At 46.8% G+C, this 22,182-nt stretch overlaps 1 protein-coding gene across 2 annotated transcripts; it reads left to right on the forward strand.

The window, feature by feature from the left end:
- Positions 1-275: 275 nt before the first annotated feature.
- LOC109781440 (glycerophosphodiester phosphodiesterase GDPDL4) lies at positions 276-6,166 on the forward strand. 2 transcript variants are annotated; one of them, XM_073501388.1, is made up of 12 exons: positions 276-628; positions 1,401-1,688; positions 1,806-1,915; positions 1,999-2,497; positions 2,735-2,773; positions 2,867-3,154; positions 3,574-3,713; positions 3,865-4,363; positions 4,483-4,646; positions 5,320-5,540; positions 5,605-5,822; positions 5,938-6,166. In XM_073501388.1, the coding sequence occupies exons 1-12, from the start codon at positions 520-522 to the stop codon at positions 6,003-6,005; spliced, it is 2,643 nt and encodes an 880-aa protein (XP_073357489.1). In that variant the 5' UTR covers positions 276-519; the 3' UTR covers positions 6,006-6,166. The 2 variants fall into 2 exon arrangements, with proteins under 2 accessions (XP_073357489.1, XP_020195634.1); XM_020340045.4 differs by lacking the exons at positions 5,605-5,822; positions 5,938-6,166 and having other exon boundaries at positions 279-628; positions 5,450-5,548.
- Positions 6,167-22,182: the final 16,016 nt, after the last annotated feature.

Genomic DNA, 22,182 nt, shown 5'->3' on the forward strand with positions numbered 1-22,182 from the left:
GAGGGCCATCGACTAGTCTGATATGATGCAAAGCATCAGACGTCTGATGTCTAGTGCTGCCCTTTATGAAAAGATACGATAAAAGTGGTAGTAGGAGTAGGTTTTTGATTACCAGTTTTTTAAGGCTTTTTGATCACCAGTTAATAGTGGTAGTTGCGGTAGTTTTTTCTTTTCTTTTTGCTAAATACTCATGTTTTTTCATATCTGTTGGAGGTGCTGTAGGAAGGGGATCACACTTTTTTGACCACCTTCGCCCCCGATGCCACCTTCTCCTGTTGGCCTCATCCCACAGCTCAGCAGCAGCCCAGCCCCTCCTCCGTCTCCATTTCTTTTGTCCCTCTCTCTCTCTCTCTCTCGGTGTTAAAACGCGGCCGCCGTACGCGCATTGCCTCCTTCCTTCCGAGCAGTCGCTGGCTTGCTTCGATTCTTCTCCTTCTCTCCTCTTGCCGGGGCGTTCTTGGAGGGGGGCTGTAGCTAGCCTAGCAGTGTACTTGGAGCTGCTGCCGGTGGAGGTCTGCAATGGGGAGGAGCGGCCATGCCTGCTCCGTTCTTGGGTCGCTGCTGCTGCTGCTCCTGCTGCTGGGCCCGGCCGCTGCGCAGAAGGGCTCGACCTGGAAGACGCTGAGTGGTATACAAGCTGCACTTGCCTCTTGTTTATTTGCTTAGTCCGTGCGTCTGCGATCTGATTCTGATCTGGGTTGACTTTTTCTGCGATTCTTAGTTCATAAGCTCGCATCTTGCTTGCGATTTCTGATTCGGCTTCGATATATGGGTTGGATCTTAAGGATTAAGACGGGGCGAGTGCCCGGTCTTGCTCAACCTTCTGCTGTTTCTTCAAGAACATGGCCTTGCTGAAAGTTTCAAGGCTCGAGATTTCTGATTGGAAGCTTGGGGGCCGGCCATGATGCCTCCTTTTAAATTATTTGCATATAATATGAAATTTTGGCACAGCCATCGGCGGTAGCCTCTTCTGCCGAATGCCATTTGGTTAGGATACGACAGCAACATCTTTGTGACTAATTCAGATGACGTAGTCAACGCTTCTTACCGCGTGAATGTTCATCGACTGTTCTTGGGTTAGGTTAGATCACTAGCTGCTGGCGTTTACTGTTCATCGACTGCTTATGGAGCAGGGGATTGTTTGCCCAGTTCGGTGGATGTCAATTTCAAGGAGTGATTTCCTTCTTCATGCATCAATTACAGTGGTCGATCATTTAATTGGCCATGCATGTAAAATACAGTAGATTTATACCACTACCCTGGTAGTTTTTTACGGAGTTTCTGCTGTGGCAATACATTTATGAAGTATTAGTTGGACAAAAAGTTACATCTATGAAGCTATGATCCATCCATTGTTCCTCCTGGCTGTTCTCAAGCCTAACACTCACCTCTTGTTTCAGGCGATGCTCCAGCAGTCATAGCTAAGGGTGGTTTCTCGGGCCTATTTCCCGACTCCAGTGACCCTGCTTATTCGTTTGCTGCCAGCAATCAGGATTCAGCCCAGTGGTGCGATGTTCGGTTAACCAAGGATGGCGTTGGCATCTGCCTTCCAGACATAAAAATGGATAACTGCACAACCATATCCGATCTTTTCCCAAAGGGAAAGAAGACCTACCTTGTCAACGGTGTGTCCACGACGGGGTGGTTCTCTGTGGACTATAACAGCATTGACCTGACCAATGTAACTTGTAAGTGCAAATGCAGCTTGCAGTTCTAATGTTTTGAGCATCTTCATTGCATCTTTCTCTTGCTTGATTAGCATTGTTGCCTTTGCTTGTCTAACCCAAACTTACTATTTGTTACAGTGCTGCGAGCAATCTTGTCTCGTACTAATAGGTTTGATGGAAGCTTCACGCTAGTTCAAGTTGAAGTTGCACTGTCGCAATATAAGGCCCCTGCTTGGTTGAATGTTCAGGTACATCAAACTTTGATTACTTTCAGTGCACTACAATTGAAGTGATCTTCTCTTATAGTCTGTCTTGTTTGTGCAAAACTCAGCATGACAGTTTCTACAGCCAGTTTAATCTGAGCATGAGAAGCTATATCCTGTCTATGTCAAAGCAATACACGGTTGACTACATCTCATCCCCTGAAGTGAGTTTCCTCAAAAGTCTAGTTGGAAGAGTTGGCAGGAAGACAAAGCTTGTGCTCCGTTTTCTTGATGAAGGCCTTGTCGAGCCATCTACAAATCAGACATATGGCTCAATACTGAAAAATCTATCATCCATCAAGACTTTTGCTTCTGGAATACTTGTTCCCAAACACTATATCTGGCCTGTTACGGCAGATAATTATCTGCAACCCTCTACTTCAGTCGTGGATGATGCTCATAAGGCAGGCTTAGAAATTTATGCTGCTGATTTTGCCAACGACTTTGCACTCAGCTACAACTACAGCTATGATCCGTTAGCAGAATATCTTGGCTTCATCGACAATGGTGCCTTCTGTGTTGATGGTCTCTTGACTGATTTCCCTATCACTCCCTTAGAGGCCATCGGTGAGTCCACATTATATGATTTCTTCACAATGCTATAAATGTTCCTTCAAGAAACTCACACACCCAAGCGGCCACTTTGTCAGGACAATCTTTCATCTTTTATTGACTCTGTTCTAATCATGAAATAATCCACTTTCGACTTTTGGTATTCGTATATTTGAACAAGTTGGAATATTAATTTGGATCATGGCTTGTCTGATCTTGACTATTGATTTGTTCTATGTTTTGTTGCTGCAGGCTGCTTTAGTAACCTGAACAACACCAAGGCAGATCATGGTATGCCTGCTTCCTTTCTTTATCCATTCTTAACTCTGCAACTCCTCAATTTAGTACTGTTATTGATCTCCAGACTTCACATTTACATTGCAGGGGCACCTCTAGTTATCTCCCACAATGGTGCTAGTGGTGACTACCCTGACTGCACTGACCTAGCTTATCAAAAGGCAGTTCAAGACGGTGCAGATGTCATTGACTGTGATGTTCAAGTGACAAAAGATGGCATACCAATATGCATGAGTTCCATTGACCTAATGGATGTCACTACTGTTGCATCCTCACAATTTGCTTCTCAAGCGGGTGTCATAAGCGACATTAAGGCTGTTGCTGGAGTCTATACCTTCAACCTCACTTGGGAGGATATTGCAAACAACCTGAAGCGTAAGTCAGTCTGAACTCTTTATTAGTAAATCTGATTGCTGTATTTTTCTCTCTTGAGAAAACGCAAGTGGCAAGAGCCTTGCGCATCATTTCATTGCAAGGGAGGCTGGGAATAGGGAGGGAAACTGAGAAATGAAAAAACACAACACATGCAAAATTAGTGGACATCCCAGGACTTTGGTAATAGTCGTATTCCTTTGCAGATAAGAAACAGTTTACTAGACATAAGTTATGTGTGTAATTCAGTTTCCTTCCATTAACTGAAAATAATAGTAAGTTATGCACGATCATGCCATGCCATGCCATTTCATTGTTGTACAAAAAAAATCAAACGTCTGGTGAACAATTGATTGTCCATCTATGGAGTTACTTGCACTCGTCTATCACTTACTCGAATACTGACATTTCCGTGTTCACAGCTATGATATCGAACCCATTTGGCCAGATTAGCCTATCAAGAAATCCCAGAAACAGGAACGCAGGAAAATTCATGAGATTATCAGACTTTTTGGCTTTTGCAAAAGGAAAAAAATTGTCAGGAATCATGATTACTGTGGAGGTAAGCATGCATTTAAATATGCTGCAAACCCATAATTGAGTGATGTACTCTTCCCATTTCCTGCATCTCTTGTTGAGTCGGCTAGCAAAAAGATGGTTGTTAGTTGAAAAAAATGATACTAATACTGAGCGATTGATTGGATTTTTTGCAGCATGCTTCATTCATGGCAGAGAAACTTGGGTTTGGTGTGGTAGATGCAGTGATCAAAGCTGTTGATGACTCTGGTTACAGCAAACAGAGCGCCCAGAAAGTGATGATCCAGTCAACAAACAGCTCAACTCTGGTGAAGTTCAAGCAGCTGGCCAAGTATAACCTTGTGTACAAGATCGACGAAGTCGTGAAAGACGCGGCACCTTCCTCCCTCGCAGACATCAAAAAGTTTGCGGACGCTGCTTCTGTCAGCATCAAGTCCGTTTACCCAGAGTCGAGCAATTTCCTGATAAACCAGACGAATCCTCTCGTCAAGTCCCTGCAGTCTGCTGGCCTTCCAGTCTATGTGTATCTGCTCATGAACGAGTTCTTTTCTCAACCGTATGACTTCTTCTCAGACGCCACGTCACAGATCAACGCCCTTGTGCACAAAGGGGGAGAAGGAGGCGGAGTGGATGGACTCATCACCGATTTCCCGGGGACGGCTCACAGATACAAATGTGCGTGCTCTTGTTGCCTTTGTAACCAACATTTTTCATCCAGTTCACCATGTAGAAGTAGTAGTATCATGTAGTGAACCCACCCAACCCAATGAAGAATTCTTCTTGTGTTTGCGCAGTGAACTCGTGCAGGAACATGGGGGACAAGACGCCCTACTACATGCTGCCTCCCCAGCGCGGCGGCCTGGTTGGGGTGATACAGGATAAAGCAGCATTGCCACCAGCAATGGCCCCAGAGCCGGTGTTGACTGTCTCCGACGTGGCGGAGCCGCCCCTTCCTCCGGTGAGCAACACCACAGCTCCAGCGCCCTCCCACGCCCCCGTCGAGGTCTCCGTCTCGATCCCGATCACTGCGGCGGTGCTAGTGCTATGCGCTTCTCTGCTTATCTGAGGACCACTAGTCATTCTTTTTTTGGCCACCCGTTCTATTCTATTATGTAGCGAGCGATTCATTTTTCCTTTTGCTTTGGGTCTCATTTGGGGTGGTGGATGTTGAGGTTAAATGATGATTCATGCCTGGATGGTGGCACTTACTTATGTCCCTAGTTAAAACAACATTCTGGTAAATACGTACTCCTACTCTATGATGGTTAAAGAGGAGAAGTGACGCATTCAGCTCCCAAGAGTCTAGAGTTGCGGTCCCGGACCAGATTTTGATGTGGGAACTCAGAGAGAGTACCAGATCGGACGGCCGTCCGATTGACATCTGACGGCGGGATGCTCTTATTGCGCTCATGGCCGCCGGTTGCTTGTGTGGCCACGGCCACAGCCGGTTTGGTTTGTCTCCAATGATCCAATCTCGAATGTCGTCAGCCTCTACGCCCACGGCCGTGGCGGTGGCGCGGCCGGCGGGGAGGTACGCCGTGTACGTCGCGGCCGTGCCGCTGAGGGCCCCTCAGGGTCCGGCCCAGGCCATGATGTCTTCGGCCTACTCGTTGTGTCTGTGGGACCTTCAGCACTTCATGGTGCTCCTCCGGCCCGACCCTGCCCGAACCCCAACCCGAGCCCAGGTGAGGGAAGGAAATCCTTCCGTCCTTTTCGGCTCGGCAAGATGTTCAGAGGGCGTTTGGCTTGGCTGGCTTGCAGGAGCAGGAGTCGTTGGTGTTCGATTTCCAGCCTCGCCACCCGGAGGATGCTCTCGCCGCCTTCTCCGTGCTCTCGCGGAGCAAAATACCGGGTAGCTAAGCCGCCGGCGCCGGTCTCTCTGCCTGCTTGCTTGGAATTTTCTTTTTCTTTGTCAGGAAGAAACGGAAGCAGAATTCTGTAGTGATTCATCTTGTCTGCGACGACGGGCGGACAGGGGTGGTTCGGAGGAGAAGGCTGCGGAGGATCCCTGACAGGAGGAGCTGGTTCGTCGGCCTCAGCGACGGCGACGCCGCCGACGCCGCCGAGAGGTTCAGCGAGCGGTGGCCTACCGACCTGGTCGTCGGGAACCACGACTGCCGTGACTACACCAACGGTTGGCAGGCACAATTGCCACTTTACTTACTTACACAACATTGCCATCTCTTCTTTTCATCATCTCAACCTTTCCTCTCTCTCTCTCTCTCTGTGTGCATGATCTCCTTCGCAAGGGCTGGTGGAGGTCTTGACAGGACAAAAACGTGTCCTCGACGCGCTGAGATCAGCAGGTCGCCAATGAGGCCGCGCCATCGTGGGGTGGGCCGGACTACTTTCTTCTACCTTTCCTTCTTTCTGTTGCACTAGCGTTGTTTAGTGAACCTTGCTCCAGACACGTCTCAAAATATTCGTGATGTACTAATTTTTATGTATACATATGCGTAAATGGTGCCATATGGTTGCAAGAGACAGGCTTGGATGATTAGGTTAGGTTGATTCACTCTTCTGTTGCTTGTCCGACGGAGTTCATCATGTTTCTTGTGTTACTGTTTTCCAGAGATAAGTTGCAATTTCTTTAAGGAGAAATAAGTTGCCGTTTCACTTTGCACATGGTTGATATATCAGGATTCCGACTGCTCTCGCCCATCTGTGAATTCTTCTAATCCTAGACCAAGAAAACATACTGCCTGCAACTACTTTTTTTGAAAATGGAGGTATACCCCCGGCCACTGCATCATGATGATACAGCTCGCAAACGGAGCAAAACTGCCTGCAACTACTAATGAAACGCATCAGCCTTCTCGGACAAAGGTGTGGCATAAATAAGAAATGCACTTTGAGGAATTCCTCGGCTGGAGCTTGAAGCAAAAGTAGAAAAACTAATCAATGTAACCAGGTGCTGGTTGCTGAGTATCTGGTAATTTGCTGTCGGTAGTTCTTTTACACATACTAGTTTGCTATCAGTAGTAATTGAAGCAAAATGTTTACTAACAAAATGGAGAAAGGAATATCCAGTAGCACTTGGATTATATTATATGGCTTCAGCAAACAAACACAAATTTCTCCTGGATTCTGTTTACGAAATGAGGGAGAGGGACCCCTTGACTGAGAGACGTTTTTGCAGTTTAAATTAAACTGATTTAAACTGCAAATACGGCTTACATTTAGAAACACAGGGTGTAATTTCTTATATTTTTCTCCATTACAAGTGGCAACTATACACAGTACATCACCCACGCCAATGAAAGCTCAAGCTTTTTGTGCATCTCCCTGCTGACCCTAACACCCAATGCCTTCCAAACAACGGCAAGTTAGTGTCTCATGACATGATGACAAGTGCCATCGTTGGCTAGCCACCCTTGGGCTCTGGCCCCACCTTCAATTTCAAGAAACAAATCGCACCGAAATGCTTATTGGCGTTTGCCGACTAGTTTGGACATGATGACAGAGACAAAAGGAATGTTTCTGGGGGTTGACTACCCCCATTCTTCTTTCTCTGAAGTCTGACAACAGGAGGCTTATCGAGATCTCGTCAAATCGGAGGTCACAAGTCACCAACCTAACAAGACAAGGTAATCTTCCGTGACATCTCATCCGTGATGGATGGTTCTGGTGGATGGTGCCCTACGGCCCCTACCTACACTCAGGATGGAGATGGACATTATCAACAAGTTATAGTAGCATTTAGCAACTCAAGCCCTGCCCAGGCAATCAATTAGCTCTCTGCCTGCAGCAGTGGAGGCAGACCCAGTGTTTAATTAGCTGGCCACCAAAATACCAAAACCTAATCTGCACCATGCTTTCACTTTTGTCTGTAGCCTGCTGCAAAATTCCAACATCTTCTCTGTGGGTCCTAATCTTTCAGCTGCACAATCTAATTAAGCTAACGCTACTTTGACCTGTGCTTGAATATAGATTGATCATGGTGTGCAAAAATGGTAGTGGTTGCACAACAGATCATTTGGTTTGAAGGTGAAAGGGTACATCAAGACCATGTTGAAATGAATTTGTTATTTGTGCAATATTAATTGACCCTAGCATTTTATTACTTAAAAGGTTTAAGCATACACCTGGCTTCTACATAACTGAGATGCACGTAGCCATAACAAAGTTCAAGTCCCAAAAAATAAAAGAAAGGCGGAATACAAGTAATCATGTGAAGACTGTATAACACCTAAGATGTAGGAGAGCCAATCCAAAGATCATGCTGCCATCCATGTCAGGTAAAAGTTTAAGCGCAGTTGGGTAGGCAGTTCACGTTGTTATTTCTGTGATAATGATGAAACAATACAACATCTTTTCATCGATTGCTCTCTCGCTAAGTTTCTTTGACGTACGATTCATATAGCCTTTAACATAAGCCCTCCAGTTAGCATCGACATGTTATTTGGGACATGACTTACTGAAGTGGAACCAGTTACCGCGGGATGTATTCGGATAGGAATATGTGCACTTCTTTGGGCCATATGAATTGCAGGAATGATATGATCTTTAACAGACATAATCTTTTGAACTTCTTGCAGGTTATCTACAGAGCGTCCACTTGGATCCGTACGTGGTCGTTACTCACTCATAGAGACTTCAGGGCGCTTTTGGTTATTGGGTGCAACCGATGGGAGACGGTAGCACGGGCTATCTACAACCCGTTTGGATGACGGTCCACTCATAGGATAGATGTTTAGTCGTCTTGCCCTGTTCATTGCCGATTGTGGCTTTGTTTATTTATTTTTCTTTTTATACACCTTCTGTGAGCTGTACTGCACTGTGGACCTTGGTTTGGTAAACTTTTAATAAAATGGCCGCATGCATCGTTCTATGCAAAGGCCGGGGGTCTTTCCTCCTTTTCAAAAAAAAAAACATGTCGGGTAAAAGTATCCCTCGTCGTAGCCTTCAAGCGTCTACACACCACTGTACTCGATTCTCCACATGTTGTAGAGACGACCATAAACAGAGCATACCGGTGCATCCGTGGATAACCTGCAGAAGAGAAGAACTTTTATCGTTAAAAACCTTACCATCTCTACATAGCCAATGCAACCAGATCACGACAAGCTCTCTCATGCTAAGAAGGATTCTAAACTTGTTGTTGATCTCATGTAACCAGTTGTCAAAAATATTAGCAACACTACGTGAAGGATACAAGTCAGAAGTTACTTGAATGACTAACCATATAAAACAAGTCAATTTGCATGGGAAGAACAAGTGTTTTATGGTCTCGTCATGATGACAAAAAACACATCGCACATTTCCATGCCTATTCCTTTTAATAAGATTATCTTTGGTAAGAATGACTCTCCGTGATTCCAGTTTGTTTTGTATAAATGATTTTCATATCTCCTCTTTTTTTTAGAAAAGGAGGATGACCCCCGGCCTCTGCATCTGGGCGATGCATACAGCCACTTTATTAATTATTCTCACAAGACCTTACAAAATAATACAACAGTAAAACTAAAGCCGCCGTCTAAGCAACTCTATCCAGTTGATGAAGGGGCGCAGATAGCCTGGACCTAATACCAAACAGACATCGCAGCCAAACCTAACATCTAAGACCTGAGGTCCCATCCAGGACGCCTGCCGGGCATAGGTCTCACCGGTCCGGCGTGCACTCAGAGGCCGCCGCCGCCAACTGCCACCGCTCCATCTTCAGAATTGTACTTATGCATCAACCTTGCTCGGTCCAGCTATCGTCGACGCCACCACGGCGCCCAACGGCACCTCCTCCCTGCGCGCAAACAACTGAGCACGTCGCGGTGGCCACTGATACCCCTCGGCACCATGCTGCCAAGTACCACCAGCCGACACAGCTTGAAGTCTTTGGAAGATCTGTCGTGCGTAGCACCTGCCGACCAGGCATGACAATGCGTAGCACCTGTCGGTCAGGCATGACTTGACATCTCCACCGAAGCTCCGTGCAAGATGAAGCCGCTCCACCTCCAGCCTCACTGAACGGGACGGGAGCACCCCAGGAAGACACGACGAAGAGTTGGGCACCACAAACACCACGAGAGCCGTACTAGCCGACCTCCATGGCGAAGCGACACCACAATAGAGAGAACCGCCGCCATCAGGAATGCCAAGAACGCGCTGCAGCTGTCCCACCTCCCCGCGGACCCAAAGCGGCGCCTTCAAGAAGGTGACGGAGCCGGGCACCGCCGCTGCCCAACCAAAGTTGTGGGTTTTCACCCGGGTGCAGGGGGAGGACGAGGGAGAGGGAGCTGGATCTCGAAGCCGCCTTCAAGAAGGAAACAGCGCCTGGAGCGCCGCCGGCGTCGTGGCCGCCGCAGCCGGCCAAGAAATTACTCCGATCCAGAGCTCCCAACCCCACATCCGCGCAGTCCGCCGCCGGATCCGGCCGGACTGACGAGGAGGAAGCAGCAGCACGGGGGCGCCGTCTTCAGATCTAGCGAAGGAGAGCAGCAGGGGATCCCTCCACACGGCGCCCGCATCCACCTCCAACTCGCCGCCCGCGCGGCCGAGTAGACGCAGCCCTCAACTCCGGCGAGCGCCGCCCGCCGCCAGGACGACGCCGCCCTCACCAGAAGAGGCCGCCGCCTCAAACCCTAGGCCCGAGCCTGAGCGGCGTCGCGGCCGAGGGCCTCGCCGCCACCCTCATCGGCGGCCGCGCAGGGGACCCGGCGCCCGTCTCCGGCGGCGGCGAGGATAGATCAAGAAGGGGAGGAGGCGGACGGGGAGGTTGGTCGCCCCCGAGTCGCCGAGGGCGACGCGAGGGAACTTCTCTTTCATATCTCCTCCTATGCCTCTAGAATCTAGAAACTACTCATGACTAGCTTAGCCACTTGTGAAATCACAACCACTAAGCTAGGAGATTCAGACACGCTCATCTCAGTGTCATATTTCGATTCGCATCGGTGGGATTTGACGAATCACGCTATTACGGTCACCGTCGCGTATCCGAAGCAGGGTTGTTGGCAGGTTGTCGTGAAGTGGCGCGATATTGGATATCTGGATACCACTATGCATACATGATCCTCACCCGTTACCGGCCATCATGATCATGGCCACAGGCTATATATTCATGTTGGGGTCTCAAGTATCAGCCCTGAGGCCTGAATTTGATCTCGTATCAGTGAAATCATGCTTTTTGGCACATCCACTCATTTCTCTCCATGGTCAGCTCTTTGTACCATGATTGTGATGTCACAATGGCTTTCTAAATGTACGGACAGCATATGCACAGCGCATCTCTGTAACGTCGTATGGTCAAGTGTCATTTGCTTCTACTACATGCTCAAGTGCTTGCTAGTGGTTATGCTCAGTGAGGAAGAGGTGACCTGCCAAGGTCTGTGATTGTTTTGCTCCGATCAGTGGGCAGTAGCCACCTGAAGCCTTCTGGTGTTGTGCTGAATTCATCAGTCCCGTGTTCATCAAATTTAGAGTTAACCGGATTTCGCCTTTCATAACTAGAGATTCGTTGCAGTAGTTCCCCAGAGAGAGTTTGTCATATAAGTAGTCTGACTCTGACAGAACAACGTGAGTGTAGGCATTCTCACTGCTCACCCTTCATCAGAAAGAAAAAAGAAAGATAAGATAGGGACAAATGTTTATTTCCCTTTTTTCGATAAAGGACATTTCATTGAATAGATATATCGAGGTAATACAATCATGTCGAAAGAAAGTCCGGCCTCTGCATAGCTAGATGCACACAGCCATAAAATCCAGAGCACCCTAAAAATAAAATAATTTGATACAATGCCAAGCAATAAATCGTGTCCAGCCTAAGGAGCGGTAGATCCTATCCGTAAATCACACCGCCATCCATGGGGGTAGAAAACCTCCCTGGCCGTACACTCCAGCCGTGTAGACGCCATCATAAAAATGTCCCTGTCTTCCGGCTTCTGCAGGATAGACCAAGTACGGAGCCATCGTGTACAAACATGAATAACCTGCATAGGAGATGAGACACATTTATTGTTAAAAACCACATCATTCCTGGTAAGCCACATTGCCCAGCATAAGGCCGCCGCTCCAACAAGAATATATGCAGAAAATTGTTTATCTATACCCCGCAACCAGTTGCCGAACATATTCCGTGCACTACGTGGTGGGTATAAATTCGAAGCTACTTGGACAATAGCCCAAACTTGTTGGAAATATGCCCTAGAGGCAATAAAAAATGGTTATTATTATATTTCCTTGTTCATGATAATTGTCTATTGTTCATGCTATAATTGTGTTATCCGGAAATCGTAATACATGTGTGAATACATAGACCACAACATGTCCCTAGTGAGCCTCTAGTTGACTAGCTCGTTGATCAACAGATAGTCATGGTTTCCTGACTATGGACATTGGATGTCATTGATAACGGGATCACATCATTAGGAGAATGATGTGATGGACAAGACCCAATCCTAAGCATAGCACAAGATCGTGTAGTTCGTTTGCTAGAGCTTTTCCAAATGTCAAATATCATTTCCTTAGACCATGAGATTGTGCAACTCCCGGATACCATAGGAGTGCTTTGGGTGTGCCAAACGTCACAACGTAACTGGGTGGCTATAAAGGTGCACTATGGGTATCTCCGAAAGTGTCTGTTGGGTTGGCACGAATCGAGACTGGGATTTGTCACTCCGTATGACGGAGAGGTATCTCTGGGCCCACTCGGTAATGCATCATCATAATGAGCTCAATGTGACCAAGTGTTTGGTCACGGGATCATGCATTACGGTACGAGTAAAGTGACTTGCCGGTAACGAGATTGAACAAGGTATTGGGATACCGACAATCGAATCTCGGGCAAGTAACGTACCGATTGACAAAGGGAATTGTATAATCTCGGGCAAGTAACGTACCGATTGACAAAGGGAATTGTATACGGGATTGATTGAATCCTCGACATCGTGGTTCATCCGATGAGATCATCGTGGAACATGTGGGAGCCAACATGGGTATCCAGATCCCGCTGTTGGTTATTGACCGGAGAGTCGTCTCGGTCATGTCTGCATGTCTCCCGAACCCGTAGGGTCTACACACTTAAGGTTCGGTGACGCTAGAGTTGTAGAGATATTAGTATGCGGTTAACCGAAAGTTGTTCGGAGTCCCAGATGAGATCCCGGACGTCACGAGGAGTTCCGGAATGGTCCGGAGGTAAAGATTTATATATGGGAAGTCCTATTTTGGCCACCGAAAAATGTTCGGGATTTTTCGGTATTGTACCGGGAAGGTTCTAGAAGGTTCCGAAGTGGGGCCCACCTGCATGGGGGGACCCACATGAACGTGGGTAGTGGGGGCAAGGCCCCACACCCCTGGTCAAGGCGCACCAAGATCCCACCTTAGAAGGAATAAGATCATATCCCGAAGGGATAAGATCAAGATCCCTAAAAAAGGGGGATAACAATCGGTGGGGAAGGAAAATGATGGGATTTCTTTCCCCCACCTTTGCCAACGCCCCAATGGACTTGGAGGGCAAGAAATCAGCCCCCTCCACCCCTATATATATAGTGGGGAGGCTCATGGGAGCAGCACCCCAAGCCCTGGCGCCTCCCTCCCTCCCGTGACACCTCTTCCTCCCCGCTTGCGCTTGGCGAAGCCCTGCCGGGATCCCGCTACTTCCACCACCACGCCGTCGTGTTGCTGAATCTCCATCAACTTCTCCTCCCCCTTTGCTGGATCAAGAAGGAGGAGACGTCCCCGCTCCGTACGTGTGTTGAATGCGGAGGTGCCGTCCGTTCGGCGCTAGGATCATCGGTGATTTGGATCACGACGAGTACGACTCTATCAACCCCGTTCACTTGAACGCTTCCGCGCGCGATCTACAAAGGTATGTAGATGCACTCCCCTCTCTCTCGTTGCTAGATGACTCCATAGATTGATCTTGGTGATACATAGAAAATTTTAAATTTCCGCTACGATCCCCAACAGTGGCATCATGAGCCAGGTCTATGCGTAGTTTCTATGCACGAGTAGAACACAAACTTGTTGTGGGCGTAGATGTTGTCAATTTTCTTGCCACTACTAGTCTTATTTTGTTTCGGCGGCATCGTGGGATGAAGCGGCCTGGACCGACCTTACACGTACGCTTACGTGAGACAGGTTCCACCGACTGACATGCACTAGTTGCATAAGGTGGCTAGCGGGTGTCTGTCTCTCCCACTTTAGTCGAATCGGATTCGATGAAAAGGGTCCTTATGAAGGGTAAATAGAAGTTGGCATATCACGTTGTGGTTTTACGTAGATAAGAAACGTTCTTGCTAGAAACCTATAGAAGCCACGTAAAAACATGCAACAACAATTAGAGGACGTCTAACTTGTTTTTGCAGCATATGCCTTGTGATGTGATATGGCCAAAAGGATGTGATGAATGAAATATATGTGACGTATGAGATTGATCATGTTCTTGTAATAGGAATCACGACTTGCATGTCGATGAGTATGACAACCGGCAGGAGCCATAGGAGTTGTCTTTATTTTTTTGTACGATCTGCGTGTCATTGAATAACGCCATGTAAATTACTTTACTTTATTGCTAAACACGTTAGCCATAGAAGTAGAAGTAATCGTTGGCGTGACAACTTCATGAAGACACGATGATGGAGATCATGATGATGGAGATCATGGTGTCATGCCGGTGACGAAGATGATCATGGCGCACCGAAGATGGAGATCAAAGGAGCAATATGATACTGGCCATATCATGTCACTATTTGATTGCATGTGATGTTTATCATGTTTTACATCTTATTTGCTTAGAACGACGGTAGCTTAAATAAGATGATCCCTCGCAATAATTTCAAGAAAGTGTTCCCCCTAACTGTGCACCATTGCGAAGGTTCGTTGTTTCGAAACACCACGTGATGATCGGGTGTGATAGATTCTAACGTTCGAATACAATGGGTGTAAGCCAGATTTACACACACAATACACTTAGGTTGACTTGACGAGCCTAGCATGTACAGACATGGCCTCGGAACACGTAAGACCGAAAGGTCGAGCATGAGTCGTATAGAAGATACGATCAACATAAAGATGTTCACCGATGTTGACTAGTCCGTCTCACGTGATGATCGGACACGGCCTAGTTGACTCGGATCATGTTTCACTTAGATGACTAGAGGGATGTCTATCTGAGTGGGAGTTCATTGAATAATTTGATTAGATGAACTTAATTATCATGAACTTAGTCTAAAATCTTTACAATATGTCTTGTAGATCAAATGGCCCACGCTAATGTTGCCCTCAACTTCAACGCGTTCCTAGAGAAAACCAAGCTGAAAGATGATGGCAGCAACTATACGGACTGGGTCCGGAACCTGAGGATCATCCTCATAGCTGCCAAGAAAGATTATGTCCTAGAAGCACCGCTAGGTGACGCACCCATCCCAGAGAACCAAGACGCTATGAACGCTTGGCAGCAGCGTGCTGATGATTACTCCCTCGTTCAGTGCGGCATGCTTTACAGCTTAGAACCGGGGCTCCAAAAGCGTTTTGAGCAACACGGAGCATATGAGATGTTCGAAGAGCTGAAAATGGTTTTACAAGCTCATGCCCGGGTCGAGAGATATGAAGTCTTCGACAAGTTCTTCAGTTGTAAGATGGAGGAAAATAGTTCTGTCAGTGAGCACATACTCAAAATGTCTGGGTTACACAACCGCTTGACTCAGCTGGGAGTTAATCTCCCGGATGACACGGTCATTGACATAATCCTTCAGTCGCTTCCACCGAGCTACAAGAGCTTTGTGATGAACTTCAATATGCAGGGGATGAAAAAGACCATTCCTGAGGTATATTCAATGCTGAAATCAGCGGAGGTGGAGATCAAAAAGGAACATCAAGTGTTGATGGTGAATAAAACCACTAAGTTTAAGAAAGGCAAGGGTAAGAAGAACTTTAAGAAGGACGGCAAGGGAGTTGCCGCGCCCGGTAAGCCAGTTGCCGGGAAGAAGCCAAAGAATGAACCCAAGCCTGAGACTGAGTGCTTTTATTGCAAGGGAAGTGGTCACTGGAAGCGGAACTGCCCCAAGTACTTAGCGGACAAGAAGGCCGGCAACACCAAAGGTATATGTGATATACATGTTATTGATGTGTACCTTACCAGCACTCGTAGTAGCTCCTGGGTATTTGATACCGGTGCGGTTGCTCATATTTGTAACTCAAAGCAGGAGCTGCGGAATAAACGGAGACTGGCAAAGGACGAGGTGACGATGCGCGTCGGGAATGGTTCCAAGGTCGATGTGATCGCCGTTGGCACGCTACCTCTACATTTACCTACGGGATTAGTTTTAAACCTCAATAATTGTTATTTAGTGCCAGCTTTGAGCATGAACATTGTATCAGGATCTCGTTTAATTCGAGATGGCTACTCATTTAAATCCGAGAATAATGGTTGTTCTATTTATATGAGAGATAGGTTTCATGGTCATGCCCCGCTGGTTAATGGTTTATTCTTAATGAATCTCGAACGTAATGTTACACATATTCATAGTGTGAATACCAAAAGATGTAAGGTTGATAATGATAGTCCCACATACTTGTGGCACTGCCGTCTTGGTCACATTGATGTCAAACGCATGAAGAAGCTCCATGCAGATGGACTTTTGGAGTCTCTTGATTACGAATCATTTGACACGTGCGAACCATGCCTCATGGGTAAGATGACCAAGACTCCGTTCTCCGGAACAATGGAGCGAGCAACCAACTTATTGGAAATCATACATACTGATGTGTGCGGTCCAATGAGTGTTGAGGCTCGCGGTGGCTATCGTTATGTTCTCACTCTCACTGATGACTTGAGTAGATATGGGTATGTTTACCTAATGAAACACAAGTCTGAGACCTTTGAAAAGTTCAAGGAATTTCAGAGTGAGGTTGAGAATCAACGTGACAGGAAAATAAAGTTCTTACGATCAGATCGTGGAGGGGAATATTTGAGTCACGAATTTGGCACACACTTAAGGAAATGTGGAATAGTTTCACAACTCACGCCGCCTGAAACACCTCAGCGAAATGCTGTGTCCAAACATCGTAATCGCACTTTATTGGATATGGTGCGATCTATGATGTCTCTTACCGATCTACCGCTCTCATTTTGGGGCTATGCTTTAGAGACTGCCGCATTCACTTTAAATAGGGCTCCGTCGAAATCCGTTGAGACGACACCGTATGAATTATGGTTTGGGAAGAAACCTAAGCTGTCGTTTCTAAAAGTTTGGGGATGCGATGCTTATGTCAAGAAACTTCAACCTGAAAAGCTCGAACCCAAGTCAGAAAAATGCGTCTTCATAGGATACCCTAAGGAAACCATTGGGTATACCTTCTACCTCAGATCCGAAGGCAAGATCTTTGTTGCCAAGAACGGGTCCTTTCTGGAGAAAGAGTTTCTCTCGAAAGAAGTAAGTGGGAGGAAAGTGGAACTTGATGAAGTACTACCTCTTGAACCGGAAAGTAGCGCAGCTCAGGAAGATGTTCCTGTGGTGCCTGCACTGACTAGAGAGGAAGCTAATGATGATGATCAAGGTACTTCAGATCAAGTTACTACTGAACTTCGTAGGTCCACGAGGACACGTTCCACACCAGAGTGGTATGGCAACCCTGTCCTGGAAATCATGTTGTTAGACAATGGTGAACCTTCGAACTATGAAGAAGCAATGGCGGGCCCAGATTCCAACAAATGGCTTGAAGCCATGCAATCCGAGATAGGATCCATGTATGAAAACAAAGTGTGGACTTTGACAGACTTGCCCGATGATCGGCGAGCGATAGAAAACAAATGGATCTTTAAGAAGAAGACAGACGCGGATGGTAATGTTACCATCTATAAAGCTCGACTTGTCGCTAAGGGTTATCGACAAGTTCAAGGGGTTGACTACGATGAGACTTTCTCACCCGTAGCGAAGCTGAAGTCCGTCCGAATCATGTTAGCAATTGCCGCATACTATGATTATGAGATATGGAAAATGGACGTCAAAACGGCATTCCTTAACGGCTTTCTTAAGGAAGAATTGTATATGATGCATCCGGAAGGTTTTGTCGATCCTAAGAATACTAACAAGGTATGCAAGCTCCAGCGCTCCATCTATGGGCTGGTGCAAGCATCTCGGAGTTGGAACATTCGATTTGATGAGATGATCAAAGCGTTTGGGTTTACACAGACTTATGGAGAAGCCTGTGTTTACAAGAAAGTGAGTGGGAGCTCTGTAGCATTTCTCATATTATATGTGGATGACATACTGTTGATGGGAAATGATATAGAATTCTTGGGAAGCATAAAGGCCTACTTGAACAAGTGTTTTTCAATGAAGGACCTTGGAGAAGCTGCTTATATATTAGGCATCAAGATCTATAGAGATAGATAAAGACTCCTCATTGGTCTTTCACAAAGTACATACCTTGACAAGATATTGAAGAAGTTCAATATGGATCAGTCCAAGAAGGGGTTCTTGCCTGTATTGCAAGGTGTGCAATTGAGCACGGCTCAATGCCCGACCACGGCAGAAGATAGAGAAAAGATGAGTGTCGTCCCCTATGCCTCGGCCATAGGGTCTATTATGTATGCCATGCTGTGTACCAGACCTGATGTAAACCTTGCCGTAAGTTTGGTAGGAAGGTACCAAAGTAATCCCGGCATGGAACACTGGACAGCGGTTAAGAATATCCTGAAGTACCTGAAGAGGACTAAGGATATGTTTCTCGTTTATGGAGGTGACGAAGAGCTCGTCGTAAAGGGTTACGTCGATGCTAGCTTCGACACAGATCTGGATGACTCTAAGTCACAAACCGGATACGTGTATATTTTGAATGGTGGGGCAGTAAGCTGGTGCAGTTGCAAGCAAAGCGTTGTGGCGGGATCTACATGTGAAGCGGAATACATGGCGGCCTCAGAGGTAGCACAAGAAGCAATCTGGGTGAAGGAGTTCATTACCGACCTAGGAGTTATTCCCAATGCGTCGGGCCCGATGACTCTCTTCTGTGACAACACTGGAGCTATTGCCCTTGCCAAGGAGCCCAGGTTTCACAGGAAGACCAGGCATATCAAGCGTCGCTTCAACTCATTCGTGAAAATGTTCAAAATGGAGACATAGATATTTGTAAAGCACATACGGACCTGAATGTAGCGGATCCGTTGACTAAACCTCTCCCTAGAGCAAAACATGATCAACACCAGAACTCTATGGGTGTTCGATTCATCACAATGTAACTAGATTATTGACTCTAGTGCAAGTGGGAGACTGTTGGAAATATGCCCTAGAGGCAATAATAAAATGGTTATTATTATATTTCCTTGTTCATGATAATTGTCTATTGTTCATGCTATAATTGTGTTATCCGGAAATCGTAATACATGTGTGAATACATAGATCACAACATGTCCCCAGTGAGCCTCTAGTTGACTAGCTCGTTGATCAACAGATAGTCATGGTTTCCTGACTATGGACATTGGATGTCACTGATAACGGGATCACATCATTAGGAGAATGATGTGATGGACAAGACCCAATCCTAAGCATAGCACAAGATCGTGTAGTTCGTTTGCTAGAGCTTTTCCAAATGTCAAGTATCATTTCCTTAGACCATGAGATTGTGCAACTCCCGAATACCATAGGAGTGCTTTGGGTGTGCCAAACGTCACAACGTAACTGGGTGGCTATAAAGATGCACTATGGGTATCTCCGAAAGTGTCTGTTGGGTTGGCACGAATCGAGACTGGGATTTGTCACTCCGTATGACGGAGAGGTATCTCTGGGCCCACTCGGTAATGCATCATCATAATGAGCTCAATGTGACCAAGTGTTTGGTCACGGGATCATGCATTATGGTACGAGTAAAGTGACTTGCCGGTAACGAGATTGAACAAGGTATTGGGATACCGACAATCGAATCTCGGGCAAGTAACGTACCGATTGACAAAGGGAATTGTATACGGGATTGATTGAATCCTCGACATCGTGGTTCATCCGATGAGATCATCGTGGAACATGTGGGAGCCAACATGGGTATCCAGATCCCGCTGTTGGTTATTGACCGGAGAGTCGTCTCGGTCATGTCTGCATGTCTCCCGAACCCGTAGGGTCTACACACTTAAGGTTCGGTGACGCTAGAGTTGTAGAGATATTAGTATGCGGTTAACCGAAAGTTGTTCGGAGTCCCGGATGAGATCCCGGACGTCACGAGGAGTTCCGGAATGGTCCGGAGGTAAAGATTTATATATGGGAAGTCCTATTTTGGCCACCGAAAAATGTTCGGGATTTTTCGGTATTGTACCGGGAAGGTTCTAGAAGGTTCCGAAGTGGGGCCCACCTGCATGGGGGACCCACATGAACGTGGGTAGTGGGGGCAAGGCCCCACACCCCTGGTCAAGGCGCACCAAGATCCCACCTTAGAAGGAATAAGATCATATCCCGAAGGGATAAGATCAAGATCCCTAAAAAAGGGGGATAACAATCGGTGGGGAAGGAAAATGATGGGATTTCTTTCCCCCACATTTGCCAACGCCCCAATGGACTTGGAGGGCAAGAAACCAGCCCCCTCCACCCCTATATATATATGGGGAGGCGCATGGGAGCAGCACCCCAAGCCCTGGCGCCTCCCTCCCTCCCTCCCGTGACACCTCTTCCTCCCCGCTTGCGCTTGGCGAAGCCCTGCCGGGATCCCGCTACTTCCACCACCACGCCGTCGTGCTGCTGAATCTCCATCAACTTCTCCTCCCCCTTTGCTGGATCAAGAAGGAGGAGACGTCCCCGCTCCGTACGTGTGTTGAACGCGGAGGTGCCGTCCGTTCGGCGCTAGGATCATCAGTGATTTGGATCACGACGAGTACGACTCCATCAACCCCGTTCTCTTGAACGCTTCCGCGCGCGATCTACAAGGGTATGTAGATGCACTCCCCTCTCTCTCGTTGTTAGGTGAATCCATAGATTGATCTTGGTGATACGTAGAAAATTTTAAATTTCTGCTACGATCCCCAACAAAACTGCCCGAGCGAACTTGCACTCAAAAAATAGGTGTTTGATAGACTCGTAATGTTGGCAAAAGACACATGTCTTGGAACCATGCCAGTTTCGACGTGCCAGATTATCTCTAGTTAGGATGACTCCTTTGTTAAGAAACCAGAGGAAAATCTTCACTCTTAGGGGAATTTTTAGCTTCCACAATTTCCTGTTATCAACAGAAACATCACAATGAACCATTGCATCATACATGGATTTGACCGAAAATTTGCCATTCCGATGCAAGTTCCATTGAAAAGTGTCCGGATCATCTGACAGTTGAATGTCCTCCAGGCGAGTGATTAATTCATTCCATGCTGTCAGACAAGTGCCCAAAAGATCCCTACGGAAAGAAATATCGGGGTTTTCCTGTCCTAATACTTGTTTGATCGTGACAAATTTATGTCTGACGATCCGGTACAAACTCGGATATTGCACCATTAGGGGAGTGTTCCCTAGCCAGGTATCTTCCCAGAAACGAACCTGAGCACCGTCCCTAACCAAGAAGGTCCCAAATTGGAAGAAGAATTCCTTGGCCTTCATGACACCACTCCAAAAATGTGAATCCCCAGGTTTCCAATGAATTTGAGAAATGGCATTGGATCCCACATACTTGTTGCGAATGATTTCCTGCCATACTCCATTCTCAGTGAGTAATCTATAGACCCACTTGCTGAGGAGAGCGATATTTTTAATCTCAAGGTCTTGGATTCCCAGGCCCCCTTGGCTTTTAGGTCTGCATAATACGCTCCACCTAGCCAGTCTATATTTCTTGGTTTCGTTATCACACTGCCAAAAAAATCTGGATCCAAAGTATTTAGACGCTATAGAACCCCTTTCGGCAGGTGAAAGAATGACAACATGTATAAAACCATGTTGCTTAGGACAGAATTGATCAAGATCAATCGCCCCCCATAAGACAGGAGTTTTGCCTTCCAACTGGCTAAACGTTTCTCAAGTCTCTCTTCCACATGCTTCCACTCAGCGATAGTTAAACGCCGATAGTGTATGGGGATACCCAGATACCTAATCGGAAACTGCCCGAGCTGGCATCCAAAAATGTCGGCATACTCGGGTGCAGATTCTGCAGCATCTCCAAAGCAAAAAAGTTCACTCTTATGAAAATTAATTTTGAGACCAGAAAGTTCCTCAAAGGCACATAAGAGCAGCTTGAGATTTCTTGCTTTATCTAGATCATGATCCATAAATAGGATCGTGTCATCTGCATATTGTAGAATGGATAGACCATCTTCTACCAGGTGTGGGATGACCCCGCTAATTTGACCATCCACCTTGGCCCGCTCCACTAGGGTAGTTAGCATGTCGGCCACAATGTTAAACAGAATAGGAGATGCGGGGTCGCCTTGACGAAGCCCCTTCCTTGTCTGAAAATAGTTGCCAACGTCTTCATTAACTTTTATGGCCACACTACCGCAAGAGATAAAGCTCTCTACCCAACGGCACCATTTTTGTGAAAACCCTTTCATGCGTACGGTTTGCAACAGGAAGGGCCACTTAACTTTGTCATAGGCTTTC

Source organism: Aegilops tauschii, chromosome 6 (assembly GCF_002575655.3).
Source record: "Aegilops tauschii subsp. strangulata cultivar AL8/78 chromosome 6, Aet v6.0, whole genome shotgun sequence".
Lineage (NCBI taxonomy): Eukaryota > Viridiplantae > Streptophyta > Magnoliopsida > Poales > Poaceae > Aegilops > Aegilops tauschii.